Source organism: Delphinapterus leucas, chromosome 17, assembly GCF_059928025.1.
Source record: "Delphinapterus leucas isolate spDelLeu-1000000601 "Yukka" chromosome 17, BTC_Dleu_Yukka2, whole genome shotgun sequence".
NCBI classification, from domain to species: domain Eukaryota; kingdom Metazoa; phylum Chordata; class Mammalia; order Artiodactyla; family Monodontidae; genus Delphinapterus; species Delphinapterus leucas.
The window spans coordinates 15,997,187-16,023,937 of NC_143145.1; the positions used below are offsets into that span (position 1 = coordinate 15,997,187).

Here is a 26,751-nt window from a genome sequence, read left to right on the forward strand (position 1 = left end):
GGATTGAATACTTACGTTTACAAGATTAAGCTTTGCTTGCTTCTGCTTCCACACGTTCTAGGATTCTAGGACGAAACATGCAAGTAAAAGGAAGCTGGTGTACATTGATTTCAACCATCAGGCTTTCACTTTAAGCAACTGCATGTTTTAGGATTCAAGTGGCTCAGTGGAGCGCTGTTGTCAAAGCACAGAGGGTCCATGACTGGGATGGGGGCTGGGAATGAACATCAGGGCACCAGAGAGTTCTCACACGTCCTGGCCCGTGAATCTACGCAGAGTAGCTTGAAGGGTGAGACGTTTCTCTTTGCTTTGGTCTGTACTTTTCTCCATTTTAAAAATGATGGGGGTGGGGGCTGCAGAGGGAAGGAGAGAGGTGGGAAGGGGCCATTTTCCCTAAAGCCTGGGTCCTTCGCTGGCCTCTGCGGGGCTGGTTCACATTGACGTCATCTGGATTTGAAGACCACAGCTTGAAGAGAAAACCCTCCAGAAGAGTGACTCGTAAGGGGGAAAAGGAGGGTTTTCGGGGAGCAGAGGGCGGCTCCGTCTAGCACCGCGGTTCGAAGTGAAGTTGAACCGAACTTTTCCTGTCGGCGAGTGGAGCGGCTGCTTTTGGTGGAGTAGGAGGCGAGAGGAGGCGGGACGGCAGTTGACAGGAGGTGGGGCTTCGGGGTAGAATCGAGAAGGGTCTCAGGAAGGCGGGGCTTCTGTTGACAGTGGGGGCGGTCTCCCGCCTAGAGGGGCGGGGCTTGGATCGTACTGCCGCCAAATGGGGCTTATGATGACAAGGGGTGTTTCTCACGATCTGGCGATGACATTAGAAAAGCGGAGCGCTCAAAGGGCAGGGCCACAACTAACAGAGGGCCGGGTGCCTTCTGGATTGACCTGAGTGAAGACCAGGCTTCTGCCAGTAGCGGGCGGAGCTATCACCGGCAAGGGGCGGGGCCACTTCGAGACCTGGAGAAGGCGGGGCTTCTGTTGACATAAGGCGGGGCTTCCGTAGACCTGGGCTGGGCTTCTGTTGACAGAGGGGCGGGACGGTTCCCTACCTCCCGCCGTGAGGCAGAGGCCCGCAGAGGGCCGGGTCGAACCCCAGGGAAGCAGGAGGGTCTGGGAGTGGAGAGCCAGGCGCTGAGCGGGGTGGGGGCGCGCGGAGGGCGCGCGCGCGCGCGCGCACGTGGGAGGGCGCCGGCTGGGCCGGCTCTTCCCCTCCCCCCGCTCCCGCCCCTGGTCGGCTGCTGGGGCGCGCGCCTCGCCTCGCACCCCCACCCCCGACTCCCTACGCTCCGCGGAGTTCGCAGAGCTTCCGAAGCCGTGAGCCGACCCGCCGAGCGGTTCCGGGTGTAGGGTTCACAGGTCAAAGTTGACTCCCTGAAGAGTGCAGCCGGTTTGAAATGCAAGATGGCGGCGGCGGGGCTCTGAGAGGCACGGCGGCCCCTGCAGGTAGCAGCGCGAGCGGGCTCCGCGACCAGCGGCCCAGGGCGTCCGGGGCTACGGGTGGGGACCGGCGGCGCAGAGTCCGCGGCCGGCGCGGCGGGCCGGACGGGGGAGGGCGGCCCCGGGGCAGAGACCCCGGCGAGCTAAGCGCGCTCGGCGCGGCGGGTGGCCGGGCGGATGGGCGCGGGGCGTCCAAGGGGCAGGGACCTGGCCTGCCTGGGCCGGGATCGCCGCCAGGGGACAGACCCTGAGCCTCCTTTGCGCTCTCGGGGTCTCTGCGGCCGCGGAAGGAGCTGGGGTGGGCTCTGTAAGGGGAAATTTCAGCCCTCCTGCCTACGAGAGGGCTGAGCAACTTGGGATTGTTGAAGGAAGTGAGGACTGGGTCTCCCTAGAAGGGGGGCAGGCGCCGCAGTGATGGAACACCCTAGCAATGTTGAGGGTCCTGGGGGAGGTCGGGAGCCCTGCCCTGCAGGGGCGTGTGGCCTCGTGGGGACTTAGTCTCCCTGAGAGTCAGGAGAGATTCTCTTGCTGGAGCTGAGCGCACTGGTATTGGGGTTGGAGCCCGGAGAGATCCTTCGGGGAAGGGCTGTACCTCACTTCGGGTAAGGCTGGGCACCCATTTCGGGGCAAGACTCAGAGCTGAGTCCTTAAGAACTATATTAGCTTTTGAGGGAGCCCTGGGACTTAGGGAGAAGTTGATTAGAGAGAATGGAAATGTTATCCGTCCCTTTCAGGAGGGAGAGAGGGAGGCTGACCATGGACCGCTCCAAGCCTTAGGGCCTGAAGGGAACAACCTCCCGGTCTTTGCAGGGAATGAAGGGCTAGGAAGGAGCTGTGAGAGGAAGGGGGTCTAATGGCAGCAAAGAAGAGCCCTGGCGGATGCTCTTTCCCTGCGTATTTACACCAAAGTTCTAGGAAACAGGACTTGAAATTCTTTGTTTCAATACGTCCCTCCCCACCTCTCTGTGGGTAACAGTAAGGGAAAAGCAAAACCCTGGAGAAGAAGAAGGAAAACAAAAAAGATTTAAAAAATACAAGAAAGAAAGAAAGAAATAAAATAAAGAGAAGAAAAAGGTTCCGTTGGATATCCTTAGCTTATGTTAGTGCAGGATCCAGCTCTCTGGCAGGTTTCAGTGAGAGTACTCGGGTAGGAGAATTAGGAAGCGGGAGAGGGGATGGATAGAGGAGGCATATGGGGAAGAGATTGGGCAGAACGGGAATTCCACAGGGCTTTTCTGTCATCTCACCCCAGCTCTAAAGAAAAACATGAGAAGAGGCTAATCTTTGTGGGGAGAAAAAAATGTCAGGAAAACTAACTGATAGAGAATTTGTAATGTGTTTAGGTTGGGATTGCATGTAACTTGAAACGAAGAAGCAATTCTCTTGGAGAGTGAGAGGATAGCAAAAAAGGGAAAATCACAGGATTGGGAAATAGAGTAGTTCCCAGTTAGGGAGGAAGAAGCAGCTATATCCCAGGAATAGTGACTATTTGTTGGGTTGGAGTATATGTTTGTGTATAACGTACATGAGTGCACCTTAAGATTTGTCGGTATTGGTCACTGTTTCTCAGTCTTTGTGTGAAAGCTTTAACTTGTGTTATACGGTGCTACGTGAATTATCCTTGCTTCTGAAAAATCATCCTGAAAAAGTCGTTTGTTTTTATGCCAGTGGTGAGGATGAACAGGATTTGGTGTTAACAAAGATACTGACCCTAGCACATCTCATAGATTTTTTAAAAAAATTTCTTAAGTAGCAATTCTGACTCTTGATTTTAAGCAAAAGAAATGTGAGTGCTGCCAAAAACAATAATGCTGTAACAGGATATAAAAGAAAAAGGGCTTTCATGAATATATTTTTTCCTCTTAGTTTTTCCCTTCTTACTCTAAGCATTTTAGGGCTAAGCAGACTAATTTTGTGCAAAATAAGTTGTCAGACCTTGGGTCCTTTCAATATAGAATTGATAGCATTTCATTTATCAAGGACTCTTTTTGTAGAAGAATCTCTTCAAATGCTTTATTTAGTGATCAGGATTAAAATGAAAAAAAAAAGAATTAAAGTAAGACTTGGGTAACTGATGACAGCTCTGATTCATATAGATTTCTTGAACCATTCTAGTATTTTTTAAAAGAGCTTTAATGTCTTCAATAGAAATGTTTTTAAAAACACATTTCAAGTATAAACTAGTTTAGAGCTGCATGTTTGGAACATTGTTATTCATGTGTGCTGTTCTTTGGTTTCCCCAAAGTGCGTAGGTCTAGTTTTATATTCAATTCTGACCAGATTAGGCTGGGTGAACCAGAAAGGCATTGCTGCCAGATGGTTTGAAAATATGCTAAGGCTGAAAACATAAATGTGCCTGTGCTGGTGAGCGCTCATTAGTAGATGTCTCTCCCTTATAGTGAGCTGATTATTTCACTGGATTGGAGGACAGTTCATGAATGATGCAGCAATTATTTCACCTTTAATGATACTTGTGTTATAAGTTCTTTTTTTCAATAAATGTGAAAAAAAGTTTTACAATTATTTTATTAATGAACTTGATAGCATAGGTGAAGTGGCTCATTTTGGAGATTTTCTCCCTTTTGTTATTATATTTCACATTGAGACTGAAAGGTGATGTTATGATATACTATACATTTTCCTTCTTGTAATGGTAAATAGGCACAAAAATGTGATATTTGGGACTTAAATGGAAGTACTCTTAAAATTACTAAAATGATTACAAGTGTAGCTGAGGAAATAACCTTTTTATGTACGTTGCAGCATTGTGGATTTGGGCTCAAAAGACTCTATTTAGGGCTTCCCTGGTGGCGCAGTGGTTGAGAGTCCGCCTGCCGATGCAGGGGACACGGGTTTGTGCCCCGGTCCGGGAAGATCCCACATGCCGCGGAGCGGCTGGGCCCGTGAGCCATGGCCGCTGAGCCTGCGCGTCCGGAGCCTGTGCTCCGCAACGGGAGAGGCCACAACAGTGAGAGGCCCGCGTACCGCATAAAAAAAAAAAAAAAAGGCTCTATTTATTTGAATATTAACAGTTTTGAAATTTCAGTGCCTAAGCTAGTTTTTAATCTAATATCATATTCAGTCAATTCAGGGAGGTGTCCAGAAATATCTATTGTACTGTTTGTGGTAATAGCCAGTATAGCACATTCACTTTTATGTCTAAGTTTTTTCTAACTTAAAATCCTCTTAAGTCATCCTGTGTAATTTCAAAAGTAATTTAAATTACATTTATTTGAAGGGAAAAAAAACTATGGCACTAGCCTTTGAATAATAGCCAGTGTTTCCCTAATATGATTGTATACTGTTGCTCTGATATATTAATAGTTGTAGTCCGTGAGTAACCAGATTTGCATGACTCAGCTGCTGATTAAATTACTAATCAGGATATACATTTGCATTTACATTTTGGAGATCTGTGTTTTATACAGTTAATTTTTTTAAATATAGATTTTATTTATTTATTTATTTTTTGGCTGCGTTGGGTCTTCCATGGCTGTGTGCGGGCTTTCTCTAGTTGCTGAGGGCTTCTCATTGCGGTGGCTTCTCTTGTTGTGGAGCACAGGCTCCAGGCGCGCAGGCTTTAGTAGTTGTGGCACACGGGCTTCAGTAGTTGTGGCTCGTGGGCTCTAGAGTGCAGGCTCAGTAGTTGTGGCACACGGGCTTAGTTGCTCTGCAGCATGTGGGATCTTCCCGGACCAGGGCTCGAACCCATGTCCCCTGCATTGGCAGGCGGATTCTTAACCACTGTGCCACCAGTGAAGCCCTATACAGTTAATTTTTTTTTTTGGTACGCGGGCCTCTCACTGTTGTGGCCTCTCCCGTTGCAGAGCACAGGCTCCGGACGCGCAGGCTCAGCGGCCATGGCTCACGGGCCCAGCCGCTCCACGGCATGTGGCATATTCCCGGACCCGGGCACTAATCCGTGTCCCCTGCATCGGCAGGCGGACTCTCAACCACTGCGCCACCAGTGAAGCCCTATACAGTAAATTTTTAAAGTAAATATTTATGTAAATTTTTATGTAGGTTGCCAGGTTTTGGTCTTAAAGGGTACTTAATCTTTTCAGTTTATATAATCAGTATCCCATAATGTATTTGAAAGGTATAAAGATGGTCTTATGTACCTTTGGTCTAAACAAATATGGTGATATACTTCGGAAAACAAGTATATATGAGCAGTTTAAGAGTGACGTTTTTTCAAGGGAGTAAAAACTGAGTAAACCACTTTTTATACAGGATTTTTGTTTTCAGTTTTAAATTTAGATTTTTAAAAAATCATATTATCAAAGCTTATGTAAAAATTTAAACCATTAAAGTGGTAGACATATCATATACATATTTATCATTTAAAATAAAATAACTTTGTCATTAAATTTTAGTGATTTAATATTTCCCTTAGGACTTCTGACTCCCTTTTTCCCCTTCCTAAAGGTCTTTCTCTTTTTTTGATTGTTGTGAGGAATGAGAGGACATAGGAATATTCTGATATTTCTAAGCACTTCACTCATAATTATGTTTTTCTTCTTTACTAAGTTTATTCCCTTTTACCTTCCGATATTGTGAAAAAGAAGTTTGTTAAAATTTGTCTGGGGGCTTCTCTGGTGGCGCAGTGGTTAAGAATCCGCCTGCCAATGCAGGGGACACTGGTTCGAGCCCTGGTCCGGGAAGATCCCACATGCCGTGGAGCAGCTAAGCCCGCGAGCCACAACTACTGAAGCCCGCGGACCTAGAGCCTGTGCTTCACAACAAGAGAAGCCACCGCAATGAGAAGCCCTCACACTGCAACGAAGAGTAGCCCCCGCTCTCCGCAACTGGAGAAGAGCCCACTCACAGCAACGAAGACCCAATGCAGCCAAAATAAATAAATAAATAAATAAATAAATAAAATAATAAAAAAACTTGGCTGGGCTTGGACTCTACTTGGGAGTGGGGGTTGGAAAAAAAGAACACTCACTGCATTACTATGATAAGATTTATATCAGAAGTTTGTGAGTTCTGTGAAAAACCCCTTAAAACGTGTCATATATTAGTGATTTATCTTGAAGCTAAGGTCAGAGAAACTATGTGCATGTTGGGGTGGGCGGTATAAATTATGATTGATTAATGTCTACCTGCTAAAGCCAGCCTATTCTATCATTGCTTAATATGCTCAGAGGTCTGAAATGGAAAATAAAATGGATTGTTTTGTGGACTTTTAAAATACTTTATAATGTTTCAACATTTAGCAAATTGTATGTGTGTGTGATAAGAACTCCTAGGATTTAGTCTTTTGACAACTTTCGTATATAACATAGAACAGTGTTAATTATATTTATCGTGCTGTACAGTACATCCTTAGTGCTTATTTATCTTATAACTGCAAGTTTGTACCTTTTGACCACCTTCATCCAATCCCCCCTCCCCCCAGTCCTGTATCCTGCCTCAGTAACCACAAATCTCATCTCTTTTTCTATGAGTTTGTTTGTTTTTTGAAGTATAACTGACCCAGAACACTATGCTAGTTCTCAACATTTAGCAAAATTTAAACAAAGACTTTCTTTGTTGTATAACTTAGTTAATACCTTAAATAAGAGTCAGAAAAATCTAATTGCGGACTTACCATGGGCCAGGAAATAGTCCAAGCACTTTACATGTGTTATTTCTTTCAATACTTACAGCAACCCTATTAAATAGGTACTATCATTAGCCCCATTTTACAGATGACGGGGCTATGGCACAGTCAGGCTAAGTGGCTTATCCGGGACCACACAGCTAGTAAGTGACAGAGCTGGGACTTGAACCCATGCACTCTGGTTCTAAAACCCAAATTCTTCATCTTTATTTCCAGTCCGCCCTCTACTGCCAAAATAACTGATCTGTTTTATTACATAATGTATATGGTTGAGATGACTTATTTAATTTTCGAAGTTCACTCTATTCCTAAATTTTAAAATGATACTTTGAATTTGAGAGGTGTCCTAAAGTACTCCCAGTATCAGGAACTGAACTAACATCAGGCAAGTATGCTTTTCATCCAGAAATGCTGAGGAACTCATTTGTTGCTCCTCTAGTTGCCTTGTGCCTTTGCATGTCTTGGCAGCTCTTCTCAGAGACTCTGGTTCAGGAAAACATCTTGCAATTACTGTGTGATTTAAGAATGGATTCAAATAGGTTACCAATTTCCTATAATATTAATAATTCATTTTGGAAAATAACCTCCCCGCTTTGACAGCTGTTTCCTATCCTCTCTTCTAGTCCACATCTTGTAGATGGATGGCTAAGGAGTGTCCAAACAAGGAGATACCAGGAAATGAAATTGTAGAATCCCAGGCTGCAGACAGAACAGGATGCTCCACTGGGTCTACCAAGAAAATGCTCTTTTGCTTTTCATGCAAATAGTGTAATTATTCAGCCTAAGCTTTAACTTACCCTACAAGTATTTTACTAAAGGACTGGTATATTTACATGATTTCTCGATTTAAGTGGGCTCTTCATAAGCAATGCTAGAATAGGCTGGCTCTAGCAGGTAGACATTAATCAACATGCACCCCAACACCCATCCCAACATGCACATGGTTTCTCTGACCTTAGCTTCAAGATGAATCACTAATATATGACACGTTTTAAGGGGTGTTTCATAGAACTCACAAACTTCTGATATAAATAATCTTATCATAGTAATACAGTGAGATTGTTCTTTTTTCACCAACCCCCACTCCCAAGTAGAGTCCAAGCCCAGCCAAGTTTTTTTTCTTTTTCTTTTTTAACTTTTGGATGCCTTAGGTCTTCGTTGCTGTGTGCGGCCTTTCTCTAGTTGCGGCAAGCTGGGGCTACTCTTTGTTGCGGTGCACGGGCTTCTCATTGCGGTGGCTTCTCTTGTTGTGGAGCACAGGCTCTAGGCGCGTGGGTTTCGGTAGTTGCAGCACATGGGCTCAGTAGTTGTGGCTCGCGGGCTCTAGAGTGCAGGCTCAGTAGTTGTGGCGCACGGGCTTAGTTGCTCCACAGCGTGTGGGATCCTGCTGGACCAGGTATCGAGCCCATGTCCCCCACATTGGCAGGTGGATTCTTAACCACTGCGCCACCAGGGAAGTTCCCAGCCAAGTTTTAACAAACTTCTTCATAAAAGTTGTATGTAATAATAGCAGGAATCAAAGGATAAGGTACTGAGGGAAATCATCTTCCTTAATATTCATTCACTATGGTTTTCAGAGTTTCACTGCTTAAAGAACAATAATAAAAATGCTTCAACCCTTCAAAAGCATTATTTACTTTTATTTAATAAGACAAACAATTATAGTTTTTACTTAATTTTTCTGACTGGTTTAACAACTGTGAATAATATACCACAACATTTTTAGACACAAATCTGAGTTTTCAGAGAATTTTCAGTTTGCTTGATTTTGTACCATCTAATGCTTCACAATGCACTGATTGAAAAACCATTCAGTAGTAGCTTTCTTGCAAAAATGAAATAACCACCAGTCATTCTATTAGATATACTATATGTTTAGGGGTAGAATACCACTAGTTTATTTAAGTAGTATTGGCATGTCCCCAGCATTAATGATCCACTTCATTCCAATTAATATGTAGTAAATTAGGGTACAAATATCACTAGGCTTACGTGTAAACATACAAACACACACCTCCTCCCAACTCTTAGTTTAACTAAGTTGTCTATCGTAACTTTTGTGTACTAATTTTTTACAATCCCCAATTTCTTCATCTCAGCTTTCATATTATAGACTGCATATATTCACCTTTTGAAAACTTTTTTTGAAAATAGTACAATAGTGACTTGGTTGTTTTATAAAATATAAAGATATTTTGAAGTGTAGTTTTCAGTTTTGTATTTCTTACTAAGATTGAGTTTGGCATTTCGATGATTCTTTTAAAAGTTCTGTGAGGAAATGAAATTTTTTAAAAATTACATTTATTTTTAAAAAGCCAAAGCATAAGCTTAAAGTTTCCGAATAAGACTGAATCGTATCTAGAATAATAAAGCGATATTACTTTTTTTGTAGGAGATGGCAGATAGGTACTTTGGACCTGTTGGTAATGATGGCCTGAGCTAAACATCTCCTAATTTGAGGGGACACCCTTCTGTGTCAAAGAACAGAATGCGAAGGAAGCTATGGCAAGTATGTGTTTCATCGTTTTGGTATGGTAAAAACTCAGATACTGAATGTGCTCACTTAATACAGTGATACTATATTTGGCTAAAGTTTTAAAAGCTTTTCTTAAAAAAGCAGCAGATATATTCTTAACTCTTTTTCAAGAAATGTACTTTCAAACTTGAAAAATATAGAAGTATTGTCTGCTTTAATTTCAAAGGAAACAGCATCACACTTCATAATAAATCTATGTGGTATATTTAGAATTGATTTTTCAATCTATTCAATACATTTGCTGACATCCACTGTGTATCAGGCACTGTACCAGGTGCTGTGGTAATAGTGGTGAAACAGACAAATGAAGGTCATGAGGGTAGAGACCTTTTCTGTGGGGAAATTGATCTAGAAATTTTACTATTCTTTTGCCTATATCCAGAAAAATGCTTCAAGACTTACAAGAACAACTTCTGAAAATATGTTTTCAGTATACAGTCCTCTAAGAATAGTTAATTACAATTATAAAATTTAAGATATTAATAATTAAATACTTTGATTTAGGTTAGGCATACCACTATTTAAATATTTGAATATATTTTTACTTAATTACTTTTATATTTTATTTACCTGATATAAGTTGGCTTTTATAAGAAGCATTAGATTACATACTATACTGTTGGAAATATTTATTTAGTCCAATTGTTATTGTATATGATTCCAGAAAGTACTAGGAAAGATTCCATAACCATTAATGTGGTGGTTCACTTTCATTTTTTGTGTTCTTACAAGTTGACATTACCAATACTAATTACTGTTATCCTTCAAAGTATTTTTTAAATTAATTAATTAATTTTATTTATTTATTTTTGGCTGCGTTGGGTCTCGGTTGCTCCACGTGGGCTTTCTCTAGTTGCGGCGAGCGGGGGCTACTCTTTGTTGCTCTGTGCGGGCTTCTCATTGCGGTGGCTTCTCTTGTTGCAGAGCACAGGCTGTAGGCACGCGGGCTTCAGTAGTTGTAGCACGCAGGCTCAGTAGTTGTTGCGCACAGGCTTAGTTGCTCTGCGGCATGTGGGATCTTCCTGGACCAGGGCTTGAAACCGTGTCCCCTGCATTGGCAGGCGGATTCTTAACCACTGCGCCACCAGGGAAGCCCCCTTCAAAGTATTTTTAAAAATTGAATGATTATATCCTGAGTGAAATAGGTAACAGTTACTTTATTTTATAAATGGGCAAGATAATGGACAGATGAATGGCTTTTCAGCCTTTCAATGATAATCTCACTTAGAATCAAGAATAGCATTCTTGTGTTAGATTGTCTGTGAAAGATTTAATACACTTCCTTGAGAAAAGTAGGGGAAAATTATTTTCAGCCGAAAATTACTTTTGGATCCTATTCACAAACTTGAATAATAAAGACAGGAGATTTCATTATAGGGCTAGTTTGTATATCACTCTCATTATGTTACATACCGACCTACATGCCAGCAGAAGGTAGAACATCAGGATGTTAGTGTCCTAGAGACCATTCAAAAAGACATTTCACTTCTCAAATCTGGGGTCAGAGCTTACCAGGAGAAATCTGTCCAGCTTAGATTCTTCTTTTAATCTTTAGCAGCGTTAAAGTTGGCTTTCTCGGGTAGAAAAAAAAACAGGTAGAGAGGATAGAGTTTCTAACCCTTTAAGCCTTAATTAGCATTAGCAAAGGGATCTTCTGAAATTAGATAATCTTTGGCCACAGTTTCTTAGATGCTGTTACTTGGATCACATTCACTCCCGTCTGTATTCACCTTGATACTTGAATTTTTATTATTTTGAGACCATTTTGGCAATTTTCTTGAGACTTATCTCTTAGGTAATAATTCTAGGTTACAGTAATTTTTACAAACGTTTGTTGTGGGTACAAATTTGGGTTGACAAATCGCTCATTTAATTTTTTTTTTTGAGAGCTTGACTCTTGTTTCTAAATATTTTTATATTTTAGCTTTGAAAAATGCCTCAAGTGTGTAAAGACCAAAGAAAAATTTTGTAATTAAAAAAAGTATCCTCTTGGACACCTTTTTTTTTAAAAAAACATGGTAGATAGCATTTGTTTTAATTTGAGTCCATCATTCTTTGTTCCTACTATTATTTCAGGCATTCTGTGATTTTGGTGGATTTGTAACTTTTAGTTTGAATACGAACATGTAAAAATAAGTATTTTCAGCTGGCTAAACAGAACTCTGACTCAGAGAGGGAGAAGTGAAACTAAATAGAATACAGAGTCCTAAGAGTTCTCAGGATAGGTATAAATACACATTTCAAAGGATTCTTAGTTTGTATATTTTAGTTGTCCTAAGAACAGTTTTACTTAGTTGGTACTCGGTCAAAACTAACACAGTACTTAAAAATCATAGTTATCTTCTAAATGTTCTTATTTGACCCAGAATTGGCCTAAAAACAAAGTTTGTTTTTATTCGCATAAAATCTTACCAAAATAACATGCCTTTGTGGCTAACTAGGCCAATAAACTGTTAATCATTTAATTTAAAGTACAAGACAGTCAGAAAAATAGAGGCTTGGAAATTCAGTGTAGCTATGGACCTACTTAGTTATAAAATTTTTGAAACTTTTTTTTAGCACTAAGCATAGAATTTGAAACAATTCACTAACTTTTTATAGTGTATTACATTGAGAACCTGTTTTTAAATCTCTTTAAAAATATAGAATATCATTAAACTATAGTTTTCTCTTATAGAGAAATAATGATTCTAAGTTCAAATTTGCATTTGCTATCTTTATAAGAACTGTGTCTTTTCTTCTGAATTCTACTGCAGGACTAATTCTTTGAATGAATTTATCATCCTTGTTTCATTTTTATATAGTCTACAAATATAGATATACACTATTCACACATAAAACTGATTTGTTATGGTAGAATTATAGATATTGGTAAATATTTGTTGAATATCCATTGCTGTGTTTTAATAAATAGAGTGTTTTATATTTGAGCATGTTTTCGTATTCTAGGGACTAAGGTAATTTTATTAGTAAGGATTTTACCAGTGAAAGTACTGTAAAGCGAGCACAGCTGTTCTTTATAGCTCCTCTATAAATGAGTGCTTAATGAAGTAGAATGTAGGTTATAATACACAATACACATATATTTTAAAGCTTGTTTTTTCCCCAGCAAATATTATTGGGGCCTTAATGGGCACTGTTTGGCCCTGAGAATATAGTGGAGAGCTAAACAGACATTCTCTCTGACAATGTAAGAAGAACTACTCTTAGAACTGCTCCAGATTTTTATTCTGTGATGAAATAAATTTTGCTTTCACTAAATGCTTTTCTGCAGAGAAAATTTCATGTAATTATTTTCATGAGTTAAGAATCATGAATTGATTAAGGAGCATCCTACCCTCCGGAGAAGAACCAGTGCGCAGATAGAACCATGGAAATTGGCTTGGCCTAGATCTACACCCTGGAGATTATGTGTGGTCTTGCGGGCTCTTAGAACCAGTCTGACTTCTCTACCATGGGGCAGCAGTCCCCAAAGACGTCTGGAATACCCCTGAATGCTGTACACACTCAGATTCTTCTTCCTCCTGAAAAAACCTTTATGTAGCACATGTTTTTGCTTTAAAAATAGAAAGTAAACTTTGTTTCCAGCTTGAGACAAATGACCATAGAAATATTTTAGTCTATTTGCAGTTTTAAGGCCTTGAAACTATTGTTTGTTGTATTTACAGTAAAGCAATGTCATAACAATATTAAAGAAAACTTGTAAATAACACACATAAAAAAATTTCACCCATAATCTCATGTGAAAATTTCATTTTTTATGTTCTCATCTAGTCTTTGTCCACATGCATACATATTTTCCCATAGTTATTTTATAATCAATATACAAATTTTGTTCTGATTTTTAAAAATTTAACAGTAAATGGATACTTTACCATATTCCTTAATTACTTTTTTGAATATCTTTTTTTTTTTTTTTTTTGCGCGGTACGCGGGCCTCTTCCTGCTGTGGCCTCTCCCGCTGCGGAGCACAGGCGCTGGACGCGCAGGCTCAGCGGCCATGGCTCACGGGCCCAGCCACTCTGCAGCACGTGGGATCTTCCCGGACCGGGGCACGAACCCGTGTCCCTGCATCAGCAGGCGGACTCTCAACCACTGTGCCACCAGGGAAGCCCTGAATATCATTTTTAATGGCAGTGTAATGGATTTGATCATTTATTTTTTTAACGTATTTCTCTACTGAAAGATTAACTGAAAATAGCATTCAAATATAATTATATTTACAGTGCTGGATGCATTTAGAGCATGATTTTTTCTTTTATTGGCAGACTTCACTTTAATTATGTTTTAACTGCAAAGCCACCTAGCTCCTCAGTTGTGCAACTAAACTCTAACCCTCTTTTATAGGTAAATAGTGCAAGCTTCCGCAAATTGATTTTAAGCTTTTTTGAGTTGACTTTCAAAGGGAGGATGAGATGCCTGTCAGCTAATAGAAATTTCTATATGGCAGTTTTCCTGTTTCAGCTCCACTGCACTGTAATGATGAAAGGAGATGAATTGAAACCACACCATGGAAATTCTTATTCTGTATTTTTAACCCCTTTTGCTTTTTCGTTCAACTTGTTTGCCTTGTCAGCTGATTACGTTGCTTGAGAGATAGAAAGAAAGAGAATAATAGTAAATAAATGGTATTTATTCATTCCGAAAAGAATTTTTCAGGGACTGAGGGAAAAAGCATTAATTAGGCACCTGCTGTATATCAGAGTGTGTGAAGCATTTTTATTTGATCAGCCTCTGAGGTAGGATACCAGTATTCTTATTTTCTCCAGGGCAGCCTTCTCTGCTTCTTTTCTAGAAGCCTCCTGTAGTGTGCTTATATAGTTCCCGATACTTCCTCTCTCATTGCATTGATCATAGTCAGTCTAAGTAATTGTTTACTGCCTGTTTTCCTTGCTCAACTGCTAGAATCTGGCAGAGCAGAGATGATCTGTCCTGGTCACTGCTGTAATCCAAGTGCCCAACACAGTGCCTGGCACGTGGTTGACCTTCAACAAATAGTTGTTCAGTGGATTTGTTGAACTGGAGAATTTTGGTTTTATAGGTGAGAAAACTGAGGTTGATATGAGGTTGATATTGGGTAACTTTTCCAGTCACCTAACTACTAAGTGACAGAGGAGACTCTAAAACCTGTGGTTTTACCCTACACCATAAAGCCTCTGTGAACTTATCCCCCTGGGCCTGGGTTTCTTCTTCCATAAAAAAATGGGACGATTGGGCTTCCCTGGTGGCGCAGTGGTTGAGAGTCCGCCTGCCGATGCGGGGGACACGGGTTCGTGCCCCGGTTTGGGAAGATCCCACGTGCCGCGGAGCGGCTGGGCCCGTGAGCCATGGCCGCTGAGCCTGCGCGTCCGGAGCCTGTGCTCCGCAACGGGAGAGGCCACAGCAGTGAGAGGCCCGCGTACTGGTAAAGAAAAAAAAAAAAAAAAAAGGGACGGTTGTGCTGAGGTCCCTGCTTCTCCCCCAGATCATGACTTTATAATAAGGACCACGAGGATGCCCTTGTTTGTGCTTTGATTTATTTTTAGGTTATATCATAATAATAGAATTGAGCCATTGGACCAAATCTTGAGGCTCTTTTGGAAACTCTTAGTCTCTCTTTGGAAATATGTTAAATAATATATTGACTCTGGTTTTGTTAGCAAAATGTGAGCGAACAGTTTTAGAAGTGAAGAGGAAAGAGTATTTCTCAGGTCTATGTAGTTGAGTATAGAAGTAATCCAGGTTGAGGCAACCTAGGCTACTCAAAATAATCAGATTTTTAGTCTTTTGCATTACTGAAGATTTTTTTTAAGCCTTTCTTTTTTTTTTTTTTGCGGTACGCGGGCCTCTCACTGTTGTGGCCTCTCCCGTTGCGGAGCACAGGCTCCGGACGCGCAGGCTCAGTGGCCATGGCTTACGGGCCCAGCCGCCCCTCGGCATGTGGGATCTTCCCAGACCGAGGCACCAACCCGTGTCCCCTGCATCGGCAGGCGGACTCTCAACCACTGCGCCACCAGGGTAGCCCTTAAGCCTTTCTTTTAAGTAGCTTATTTAAATTTAATCATAATTTTCAAGTTATACATTTAAGTTAAAATATTTAATTTAAATACATTTAATTTATAATTTAAAATTTTCAAATTCCTTTCAAAGACCAGTGCTTTCAAAGGAAAAAGCACAATTGTGTGTATATATCATTAGATAATAATACATGAATATTTTGTAATTTTCATGACTTTAGCAAAAAATAATTAAGGTTTTAAAATTTTATATGTTTCAGTTCTTACAAACTGACCATCCTGAGCTAGTGAACTATAAGGAAAAGAAATAAAAGTAATAATTTCTTAGCATATTCCTATTTTTATACTAGATAGGATAAAAAGTAAGAAGTTTAACCCAAGAGCTAGAGAACCAGAATAAAGGGATCTGAGCTCCTCAGGTTTCTCTTCTGTATCTTTTTATTAGTATGGGTTACTCTGTTCTACTCCTGGGTGCTCCAGGCCTGCCTTTTAGAGTGAAACAACCTGAAAGTACACATTAAATTCACTTTAGCTTTCACATTTCACTTAGCACTGGCAAGCTGAGGATTTTTGATGAAAGTATTTACGTTTTGTTTTGTTTTGTTTTTTTTGCGGTACGTGGGCCCCTCACTGCTGTGGCCTCTCCTGTTGCGGAGCACAGGCTCCGGATGCGCAGGCTCAGCGGCCATGGCTCACGGGTCCAGCCGCTCCGCGGCACGTGGGATCTTCCCGGACCAGGGCACGAACCTGTGTCACCTGCATCGGCAGGCGGACTCTCAACCACTGCGCCACCAGGGAAGCCCCAGTATTTACGTTTTTAAGGCAAAGGCTTCAGACACATCTCAGAACCCATCAGAGGTGGAAGTAGGGATTGTGGGGTCCGTGGGATGGGGTCAGGAAGTAGTTTAGCTTCTCTACTTCTCCGACCAGTGGCTATATTCTTTAGTCAGTTTTGCACTTAGGCGTCTCATAGAATTTTGTTTGAAGAAAGGGCTGTCCTGCTTACAACAAAAAGTTTGAAAACCACCATTTTCAGGAAATGTAGTTTCAAGAAAAACCCCTCTATCTTTGGCTTCTGGCTGTTAATATACCCTAACTAAATATAATCTAAGATTCTATGAGAATAACAGTCACAAAATAGCTTACTCCCCTGCCTTTCAGCAATTCTCCTTCACTGTCAAAAATGTGGGTGCTGCTCATTGGTTACTGTTCTGCTTAAAGTCTTATTTGAGGAATTCCCTGTTTCTAATGAGGAAAAAATGATAAAAACAGTGGTGTTCCTTATTGAACTGAGTAGGAGAGATGGTATTATCTTAGTTTATAACATTTAGTTAAGAAATCATTTTAAATTTCAGTGATTTCTTTATGTTCCCTTAGAAATCAAAGTTTTGTTTTGTTTTTTTTTTTGCGGTACGCGGGCCTCTCACCGTTGTGGCCTCTCCCGCCGCGGAGCACAGGCTCCGGACGTGCAGGCCCAGCGGCCATGGCTCACGGGCCCAGCCGCTCCGCGGCGGCATGTGGGATCTTCCCGGACCTGGGATCGAACCCGTGTCTCCTGCATCAGCAGGCAGACTCTCAACCACTGCGCCACCAGGGAATCCCCAAAGATTTTTTATAGAAAAAAAAGAACACTAACACTTTTGAGAGTGGGGTTTGGATTGTTGATACCATTATTATTACTAAGCTGATGCTCTTTATTTTGTAATATGGGAAATCAGGACATTTAGTCTGACTTTTGGTCCAACTTTCCACCTGTTGCTTGGATCCATCAAATGGATATGTAGTATATATTTGAATAATCCCAGTGAGGAGGATCTTACCACCTTCAAAGGCAGGACATTCTCTCTTTGGACAGCTCTGTTTCCTAAAAATGTTTCTCCCTTTACTGAGTCATGGAGACCTAGTTTTGCTATAATCTTTGAAATAAACTTTTTCTCCTCAGTTCAGCTAGGACAAGGATTATGCTAGTAAATGAAAATAGTTCCAATTCGTGGTACAAAATAAGTGATAACACTTATTGTATTCATTTTCATTTGGTTTAGAATTTAGAAGCACACCAACTTTGATTTAGCATCAAAATTGTATTTTAACTATTTTGGGTGCAAAAGCATTAAAATGTATTTGTATGAACATAACTCACTTTTTCTTGATGATTCAAGGTCATTCTTGTGAATTTCAGCTACGTTTTCCATGGTGATGCCCTTAGGGCATTTTGAATTTTACAGGACTCTTTTTCTATTCATTCTAGTTCAGGTTGGAAGTAGTTTTTTGTGTGTGTGTTGGGGACGTGGATCTTAGTTCCCCAACCAGGGATTGAACCCCAGGGCACAACAGTGAAAGCGCTGCAACCTAACCACTAGACCACCAGGGAACTCCCTAGTTCAGGTTAATAAGCATTTAGTGAGTCTCTACTTCCAGGCTTCTGTATGCAAAAGGAGATACAGAAATGTATGAGAAGTCAGCCAAGATAGCTCAGCTGGGAGAGCTTAGATTGAAGACATAAAGGAAATTGCCTCCATCCAGAGTTTCAGGAGCTTTGCTATGTCTGAAAAAAGCTATTACTTTAAAAAAGAAGGAAAAAAATGAATAAGGAAACTGGAGGTTTCGGGACAGAAGTGTAACGTTCCTCTGGTACAATATGGTAAGTTCTAGACTAGAAAATAAGCCGGGGAGGAGGTTGGGCCGAGCTAAGGGGAGAAGGTGATTTATCAGGCAGATTTATAGAGAGGTCATCACACCCAGCGCACAAACAAGTGTCCTGGCACAAGGAATGGCCTGCACTGAGAGTCCTTAGAATAGCAATCGTTTTTGCTCTGTGCCTAAAACATAAAGAAATAGGAGTCAGGAGGGAGATGGTAGGAAATTGAGGTTGCAGCCAGGATGTGAAGAGAACTACATGTCGCTTAAGGAGTTTGAACTTCATTCTTTCAGCACTGGGGACCCATCATAAGCTTGAAGTCAGGAGACTGACATGATTAGATATGTTTTACCAATTTTGATAGCATTGTGGAGAATGATTAAGATAATGTTTCTGAAACTTTGATCATTTATATTCTGCCTTTGTTGCTTTTGCCATACTTGGGCATGCTTTGGGGATAAGACAGACCAGGAGGAAGAAGCGGGCATAACTGATGGATTGAATTTCTTATACACTTAGTGGTCATAGTCTTGAGTATCTGTGGCTGCTTTTATAGTTTTAAAGTTCCTCCCCTGTTAACAGATTATCATTTCACACTGATATTAGTATGCCTGCCGAAGCAGACTCTTTTTCCCCCTTCCCTTCCAATGTATAGCTGGCTAGATGAAAAATCCAAATAAACAAGCCCATGGGCTGACCCATGAGGTACAGTACATGACCTAAAGTGAGTTGGCTTGGAGACATCTATTTTGACCCTTAGAGGACTTTTTTCCTGGTCTGGTCTTATTCTACATCTTTATAACTGAGCTCTCCAACAACTTCATGTAAGTGAAATATAACTGTAATTTGCTTAATAGATCATAATCACTCATTTAAAAACATTTTTTAATTTATCTTAATGTAGGTGATTGGAGTTGTGCTTCAAAAATTTCAGCAGTTCAGCAGTATTTTATTTGCCAACCATAAGCTCTTTACTTGATAGCACCATGAAAAAGCTGCTAATGAGACTTGTTGAGCACAAAGACAGACTTGAAGAACCAAAAGCCATTGTTTTCAAATGAAGAATACTGAACAGTTTTAAGCCCCAATGCTTTTTAATCACCACTGAGATTTTCCCCATAACATCAGAATGGCAAGCAGGCGAAAATCCACAACACCCTGCATGGTCCTTGCCAGTGAACAGGATCCAGACCTCGAGCTGATATCAGATCTGGATGAAGGTCCTCCTGTACTCACACCTGTAGAAAACACCAGAGCAGAGAGTATCTCAAGTGATGAAGAAGTTCATGAATCCGTAGACTCTGACAATCAGCAAAATAAAAAAGTTGAAGGTGGCTATGAATGTAAATATTGTACTTTTCAGACTCCAGATCTAAATATGTTTACTTTTCATGTGGATTCAGAACATCCCAATGTAGTGCTAAATTCATCCTATGTTTGTGTCGAATGCAATTTTCTTACCAAAAGGTATGATGCACTTTCCGAGCATAATCTGAAATATCACCCGGGAGAAGAAAATTTCAAGTTGACTATGGTGAAACGAAATAACCAGACAATCTTTGAACAAACAATAAATGATCTGACTTTTGATGGTAGTTTTGTTAAAGAGGAGAATTCAGAGCAAGCTGAATCGACAGAAGTTTCTTCTTCGGGAATATCTATCAGTAAAACTCCTATCATGAAAATGATGAAAAATAAAGTGGAGAACAAACGGATTACAGTTCATCATAATTCAGTTGAGGACGTTCCGGAAGAGAAAGAGAATGAAATCAAACCAGACCGTGAAGGAACTGTGGAAAATCCAAGTTCTTCAGCTTCTGAATCGAATACAAGTACTTCCATTGTAAACAGAATACATCCAAATACTGCCAGCACAGTTGTGACCCCGGCAGCAGTTCTTCCTGGGTTAGCACAGGTTATCACTGCTGTATCAGCTCAGCAGAATTCCAATTTGATTCCCAAAGTCCTCATCCCTGTTAATAGCATTCCTACCTACAATGCTGCATTGGATAACAACCCCCTTTTGCTTAACACCTACAACAAATTCCCTTATCCAACAATGTCAGAAATTACTGTTCTTTCTGCCCAAGCAAAATATACAGAGGAACAGATCAAGATATGGTTTTCAGCCCAACGTCTAAAACATGGTGTTAGCTGGACTCCCGAGGAAGTAGAGGAGGCGAGAAGAAAACAATTCAACGGAACAGTCCACACTGTACCTCAGACCATAACTGTCATCCCCACCCACATTTCCACAGGGAGTAATGGTTTACCATCCATCTTACAGACATGCCAAATAGTTGGCCAGCCAGGTCTGGTCCTTACCCAAGTGGCTGGCACGAATACCTTGCCAGTAGCAGCACCTATAGCCTTGACAGTGGCAGGGGTTCCAAATCAAACAAACGCACAGAAAAGTCAGCTCCCGGCCACTCAGCCTACTGCAGAGACCAAGCCAGCAGCAGCAGGAGCCCCATCCTCTCAGCTTGTGAAAAATGAGACTGCAGTGGCGAACCCTGATGCGTTCGGTGTTCGGGCAAAAAAGACTAAAGAGCAACTGGCAGAATTAAAAGTTAGCTACCTAAAGAATCAGTTTCCCCATGATTCCGAAATTATCAGACTTATGAAAATCACAGGGCTGACAAAAGGAGAGATTAAAAAATGGTTTAGTGACACAAGGTACAACCAGAGAAATTCAAAGAGTAATCAGTGCTTACATCTCAACAATGATTCCTCCGCCACTATTATCATAGACTCCAGTGATGAAACCACGGAATCCCCAACTGTTGTTACTTCACAGCAGAAACAATCCTGGAATCCTTTTCCAGACTTTACTCCCCAAAAGTTTAAAGAGAAGACGGCAGAGCAGCTTCGTGCCCTACAGGCAAGTTTTCTCAACAGCTCCGTACTTACAGAAGAAGAATTAAATAGGTTACGAGCGCAAACCAAACTTACCAGAAGGGAAATTGATGCTTGGTTTACAGAGAAGAAGAAATCAAAAGCTTTAAAGGAAGAGAAAGGAGAAATAGAGGAAAGCAATGCAGGTAGTTCCAAAGAAGAAACTGGAGAAACTTCTCCTGGAGATGAGTCTAGTGCACCTAAGTCAGGGAGTACGGGCAAAATATGTAAAAAAACACCCGAGCAGTTGCACATGCTTAAAAGCGCATTTGTCCGAACACAGTGGCCGTCGCCAGAAGAGTATGACAAGTTGGCTGAAGAAAGTGGGCTTGCTAGAACAGACATAGTTAGTTGGTTTGGGGACACCCGTTATGCTTGGAAAAATGGAAACTTAAAATGGTACTACTACTATCAAAGCGCCAATTCAAGCAGTATGAACGGTCTGTCTTCTCTTAGAAAAAGGGGGAGAGGGAGACCCAAAGGAAGGGGAAGAGGAAGACCTCGCGGGCGGCCCAGAGGAAGCAAGAGAATGAACAACTGGGACAGGGGGCCGTCCCTCATCAAATTTAAAACTGGAACTGCAATACTTAAGGATTATTACCTGAAGCACAAATTTCTTAATGAGCAAGACCTCGATGAACTTGTTAACAAATCACATATGGGCTACGAGCAGGTCAGAGAATGGTTTGCTGAAAGACAGAGAAGATCAGAGTTAGGTATAGAATTATTTGAGGAAAATGAGGAGGAAGATGAAGTTATTGATGATCAGGAAGAGGATGAAGAAGAAACAGATGACAGTGACACTTGGGAACCCCCACGACATGTGAAGCGGAAGCTTTCTAAATCAGATGACTGAAATGTAAGTTGTTAAGCTGCGTGTGCATTCACCAACCACATACATTTAGCACAGTCACCTCGTATTTGTCATCGTCACTTTTGACGGATTTTTTCTAAAATAGTTTCTCTTATGCCTCATAAGAGGACTAGGTGCCATGAGTATAGCCAAGAGATACGATTATCATGTGTAGTCTGATTCTTGTGATGGTTATGTTTATTATGTACAGTTTAATGTTGCCTTAATTATTTTTTATGTGAAATGTTCTTTACTTTGTTTTAAGGGAAAGTTACCCATTCTCTAAGAAGGAAGACTGGTGGGCGGGTTGGGGATTCACACATACTAAAGATAACTAAAATGTATTTCTTGCAACCCTCCTTCACTAAAGCTTCATTTTTTGCCTGTTTAAGGAAAGAATTCAAAAACGAAAACTAAAAAGAAGGGGAAAAGTATACCGAAGGAAAGACTTACCACAGGGGTGAAGATTGCTCAGTTTTAGGAAACTAGGTGAAAATGGCTATCTCTCTTTCTTTATTCATTGTATTGCCCCCCAAACTATTAGATTTTTAACTAGAGTTTAAAATGCTTTAAGTATTAAAATTATTCAATTTTTTTTTCTATTAAAAGCCAAAGGTCTGTTTTAAGCGATATATAAATTCATGTTTGCTTAGGTGGCATCTGTCTTTGAAAACTGTGATATAAATTATTTCTGTTTTAGGGATCAGTGGTAAATAACAGATTTTATATTAAATTAACTCAATTGCCTAAAATGTCTTTTCCTTATTTGATATAAAACAAACCTGCTACCAGCAGAAACACATTATTAAGTTAAAAATACCTCTCTGTAGGCATAAAAGTGCAAGTATATATGCTTTAAATTTGAAAGGTTTGGCCTGTTCCTTAACTCTTAATTCTTTTATAGATTGGATTAATTAAAATTTCACTGTAGTTGCAAATCCAGATACCTGATTTGGAGTTAGAACTTGAATTCTTAATACTTTTGGAATTCAGTAGCATAGTTTGCTTCTTTTCTACTCTCTGTTTTGGAGTGTTCTAGGATAAGACTGTACTTTTTTTAAAAACAGTGCAGTTGTCATGAAGTGTTTGTATCTGTCCATCAGTAGTCCAAAAGCACCTTGTTGTCAGAAATCACTGCAGTGTTCTGAAACAGCAGGGGAGGAAAAGAGGCTTAGACCCTCATCATGTGAGCATATTTATTATACTTACTTCCATAGCTTTTTGCATCCCTACCCCATCTGCTACTTTTATGCTCTCTTATTCTACACAGAATTTCTTTAATTCCCCCATGCCTTCCTCCCTGGTTTTATTTATTTTGTTTTAACAATTATTTATAGAGCGCTTAATATGTACCAGGCACTATTCTTATTGCTTGGCAGTAAGCAAGATATTCTTTTTTTCCAGATATTCTTTTCATTAACAGGTTTTTTTTTTTCAGGCAGAAAAACAGATGAGACTAAAAATGCACCTATTTTAGAATGAATCTCACTCCAGGTTATAGAGCATAATGTATCCTTGTGAGTCACAAGAAGTTAAACAGTCTTGTACGGCTTTATCCTGAAACGCAGCCCTCCATTTCCTTATGTCAGAAATCTTCAGGACAGGCTTTCTTCTGACCCAGATGCAGAAAATATTTTTTACAGGCTTTTTTGTTGTTGTTGCTAAACACAAGAATGTGCACTCGGCCAAGACTGAATCAACAAATTAGTTGCTGCAGTGAATTGTTGTCGTTGTTGTAGTAGTAAACTCTGCAGTGATTTTGGAGGAAGTTGTAATCTCATTCTAAAAATAATGTGAACTTTGTTGTACAGCTTAGTTTGACCTTACTTTAAGTTTGTGTGGGTAATTCTTAAGTAATATATCAATATGCTAATGGACACTAGGGTCAGAAAATTCACACAAAGCCATGCATGGTTTTTAAAAAATTGTATCGTATATGTTATACATGTACTTTCGTGGTACCTATATTGGCATGCTCTAATTTTAAAATATGCAAAAGTCTAAAATTATAAAACCCATTAATTACCAAGTTATCACTGGCTTAACAAAATAATTTTTCATCTTATAAAAGGATTCACCATAAATTTCCTCTAAACAGTTACTTCTTCATTTAGATACGGTTTAATTTACCAAAAAAAAAGTAACCAAAACCTTTCCAAAATAGTTACTGCAAAAAAGTGATAAACACATATGTCTTTTGCACAAGCTAGCCCCATATATAAATAGAAAAAAATACGTCTTTAGATTTCATAGTCTATTATGAATACAATGAAATATATACTTCCAACTAATATTTTTTTATAAATTATTACATGTAGGTAAAAAATGTCTATAAGAAAATCTGGTATATGCAGAACATATACACTGGAGTTGCACACAAAATCTGCATTACACAAGATACATATGGCAAGTGATCTCAGGATTAATAAGCGAATACAGAGGATGTATTTTAATCGTTTTTGTTTCTAAGTGGTAAATGTTAAAATATGGTTATCTTTAAAATTTTAGTTTTTTATTATGTTTTTCTTTTATAGCTGCCTAAAACGTTGGAGGAGAATCAATTCTTCAACTCCAGATGTCTGGTTTACTGTGAATGGGCTCAATCTTTGATGACACTGAAAACGTTTGGGGGCATACACAATCTCAAAAAATAGGATCCAATACCCAAAAACAGTGGGACTCAATGTTGTGTCAAAGTTAAACTGCTGCAGACGGCAGAAGTCCTGCAGTGCACACAGGACACTAATTAAAACAACTTGTAAGCAGTCACATTTCAATGAAGTGCATTCTTATTCTGATATGATGGAGACATTCTGATTCTTAGACTTTCTGAGGGGGTTTAATGACCACTAGAGCTTGTCCTCATATTCTGATCAGCTTAATACTGTATGTCTCGTAAGATGGGCCTTACTGCCTGTATTCTTTGATATATGATTAAGATTATAGCTTTGAGTGACCAAACATTTTACAGAGTAAAACTTGTTTGAAGCAGGAAAAAGAAAAATCTGATTTATTTCTATGTCTCATTTCTCAGGCCCTGCACTAAGATTAAGGAGTTGTGCATGGGTTTATGTAATTTCAGCGTAAGTGAAAAACAGGCTGTGGACATATTGGAGCAAGAAGGTTTTGTGGTATCATTGGCACTTAGTGATTGGATCTTTCATTGAACACATTCATGGATACCACTATTACTACTTGTAATACTCTGTTACTTTTTTTCATTAGAAATTGAATTAGCTTTTTCTTAAACCGAACATAATCAGTACTGAAGAAGGGAAAGAAACTGGCATAAGAATTTGGATAGGGTGAAACTCTGAAATAAATATTGTACCAAAAATGTGAAAAAGAACCATGTAGTAAATATTAACTTAGTGTTTTCTTACAATCATATAGAAATCAGAAATTTTGTATAGGTGTCAGATCAGAATTTTCAAGAATTATCTTTTGGTGAAATTCTACTTTGTGTAACAACTTCAATGAATAAAGAAAAAAATTCTGAACTGATCAGAATGAGGTAAAACTTAGCTTTTCACTTATGAACATGGCAGTGTTCACTGTTAACTCTTGCCATTTCAGGAGACTGAAAGTTCCTCCTAACTCAAACTTTGTAAAGACCGGTGCTGTTCATTCGTGTTGAGAAGGACCCTTTCCTTTGTGACTACAGGACCATTTTTCAAAATGTGCTTTCTTCATAGAAGAAATGTTCAGTTTCATTAGCTTTGGATTTTAAAATGTTTTTCTGAATGACCAGATGTAGTGGGCTTGGCCAGTTTATTTTATCTAATTTAATGAATAATAAATATTAAGCTCTTGTTTTTACCTAAATGTTTGTCATCTAATGAAAATGTTATGAAAAAGCCTTGACTATGCATGCTGCTTTCATTTTTATAAACTTTTCATTTTTTAACTATAGCTTTATTAGTAATTCCAAAATGCTGCAATTTAGCTTATTTCTTCATTCAAACAGCTGGCTTTGTGGGTGGCTTTTTCATACTACTGTTAACTTTTTTTAAGAGAAGCAATGTAAAGACAGTAACGATTTAATGCACTAAACTGTTCTTTCTTTTACACGTTTAAAAACTTCTTAAAGCACTCTGTATTATAATGATTAAATTGCTCCCTTTTTTAAATCATTGCTAATGTGGTCTGAGTTTTGTTTGACAATAATTTTAATGTTTTCAAAATTTGAAATGTCAAGTATTGGAAATGAAACCTTTGAATATATTTATATTATGTTTCCCTTGCAATATGTTAACTTTGTATAGCTGTAAATAACTATTAGTAATTTTTCCCCAGTCTCTTAAGACTTGACACTTAAATCTGCTCTGATGTTTGCTAGCTTTTAAGTATATTTATTTGACAGAGCAAAGAACCCTCTTCTCCTGGTTAACTGTGTCCTTGAATACAAAATAAAAGTTAGCAGTGATTAGTAGTTTTCAGTGATTTTTTTTTCATTTTATTAACTGAATTTTCAAAAAATCATGGTAAAATATAACAAAAGTTGCCATTATATCCATTTTTAAGTGTACAGTTCAATGGCATTAATTATATATACAGTGTTGGGCAACAGCATCCACTATTTCCAAAACTTTTCATCATCCCAAACAGAACTCTGTAACTGTTAAGCAATAACTCTCCATTGCCCCCTCCCTACAACCCCTGGTAACTTTTCATCTACTTTCCGTTTCTTTGAATTTGCCTATTCTTGATATTTCAAATAAGTGGAATCATACAATCCTTGTCCTTTTATGTCTGAATTATTTCATTTAGCATAGTGTTTTCAAAGTTCAT

General features: G+C 39.7%; 1 protein-coding gene across 5 annotated transcripts; it reads left to right on the forward strand.

The window, feature by feature from the left end:
- Window positions 1-1,077: 1,077 nt before the first annotated feature.
- Window positions 1,078-26,751, forward strand: ZHX1 (zinc fingers and homeoboxes 1). Of its 5 annotated transcripts, XR_002642018.3 has the most exons (4): window positions 9,436-9,551; window positions 19,117-21,966; window positions 22,353-22,449; window positions 24,495-26,719. XR_002642018.3 is itself a non-coding variant. In XM_089898759.1 (3 exons), the coding sequence occupies exon 2, from the start codon at window positions 19,342-19,344 to the stop codon at window positions 21,961-21,963; it is 2,622 nt and encodes an 873-aa protein (XP_089754885.1). In that variant the 5' UTR covers window positions 1,078-1,440; window positions 19,117-19,341; the 3' UTR covers window positions 21,964-21,966; window positions 22,353-26,751. The 5 variants fall into 5 exon arrangements, 4 of the variants coding, with proteins under 4 accessions (XP_089754885.1, XP_089754883.1, XP_089754884.1 ...); XM_089898759.1 differs by lacking the exon at window positions 9,436-9,551 and adding an exon at window positions 1,078-1,440 and having other exon boundaries at window positions 22,353-26,751; XM_089898757.1 differs by having other exon boundaries at window positions 22,358-26,751.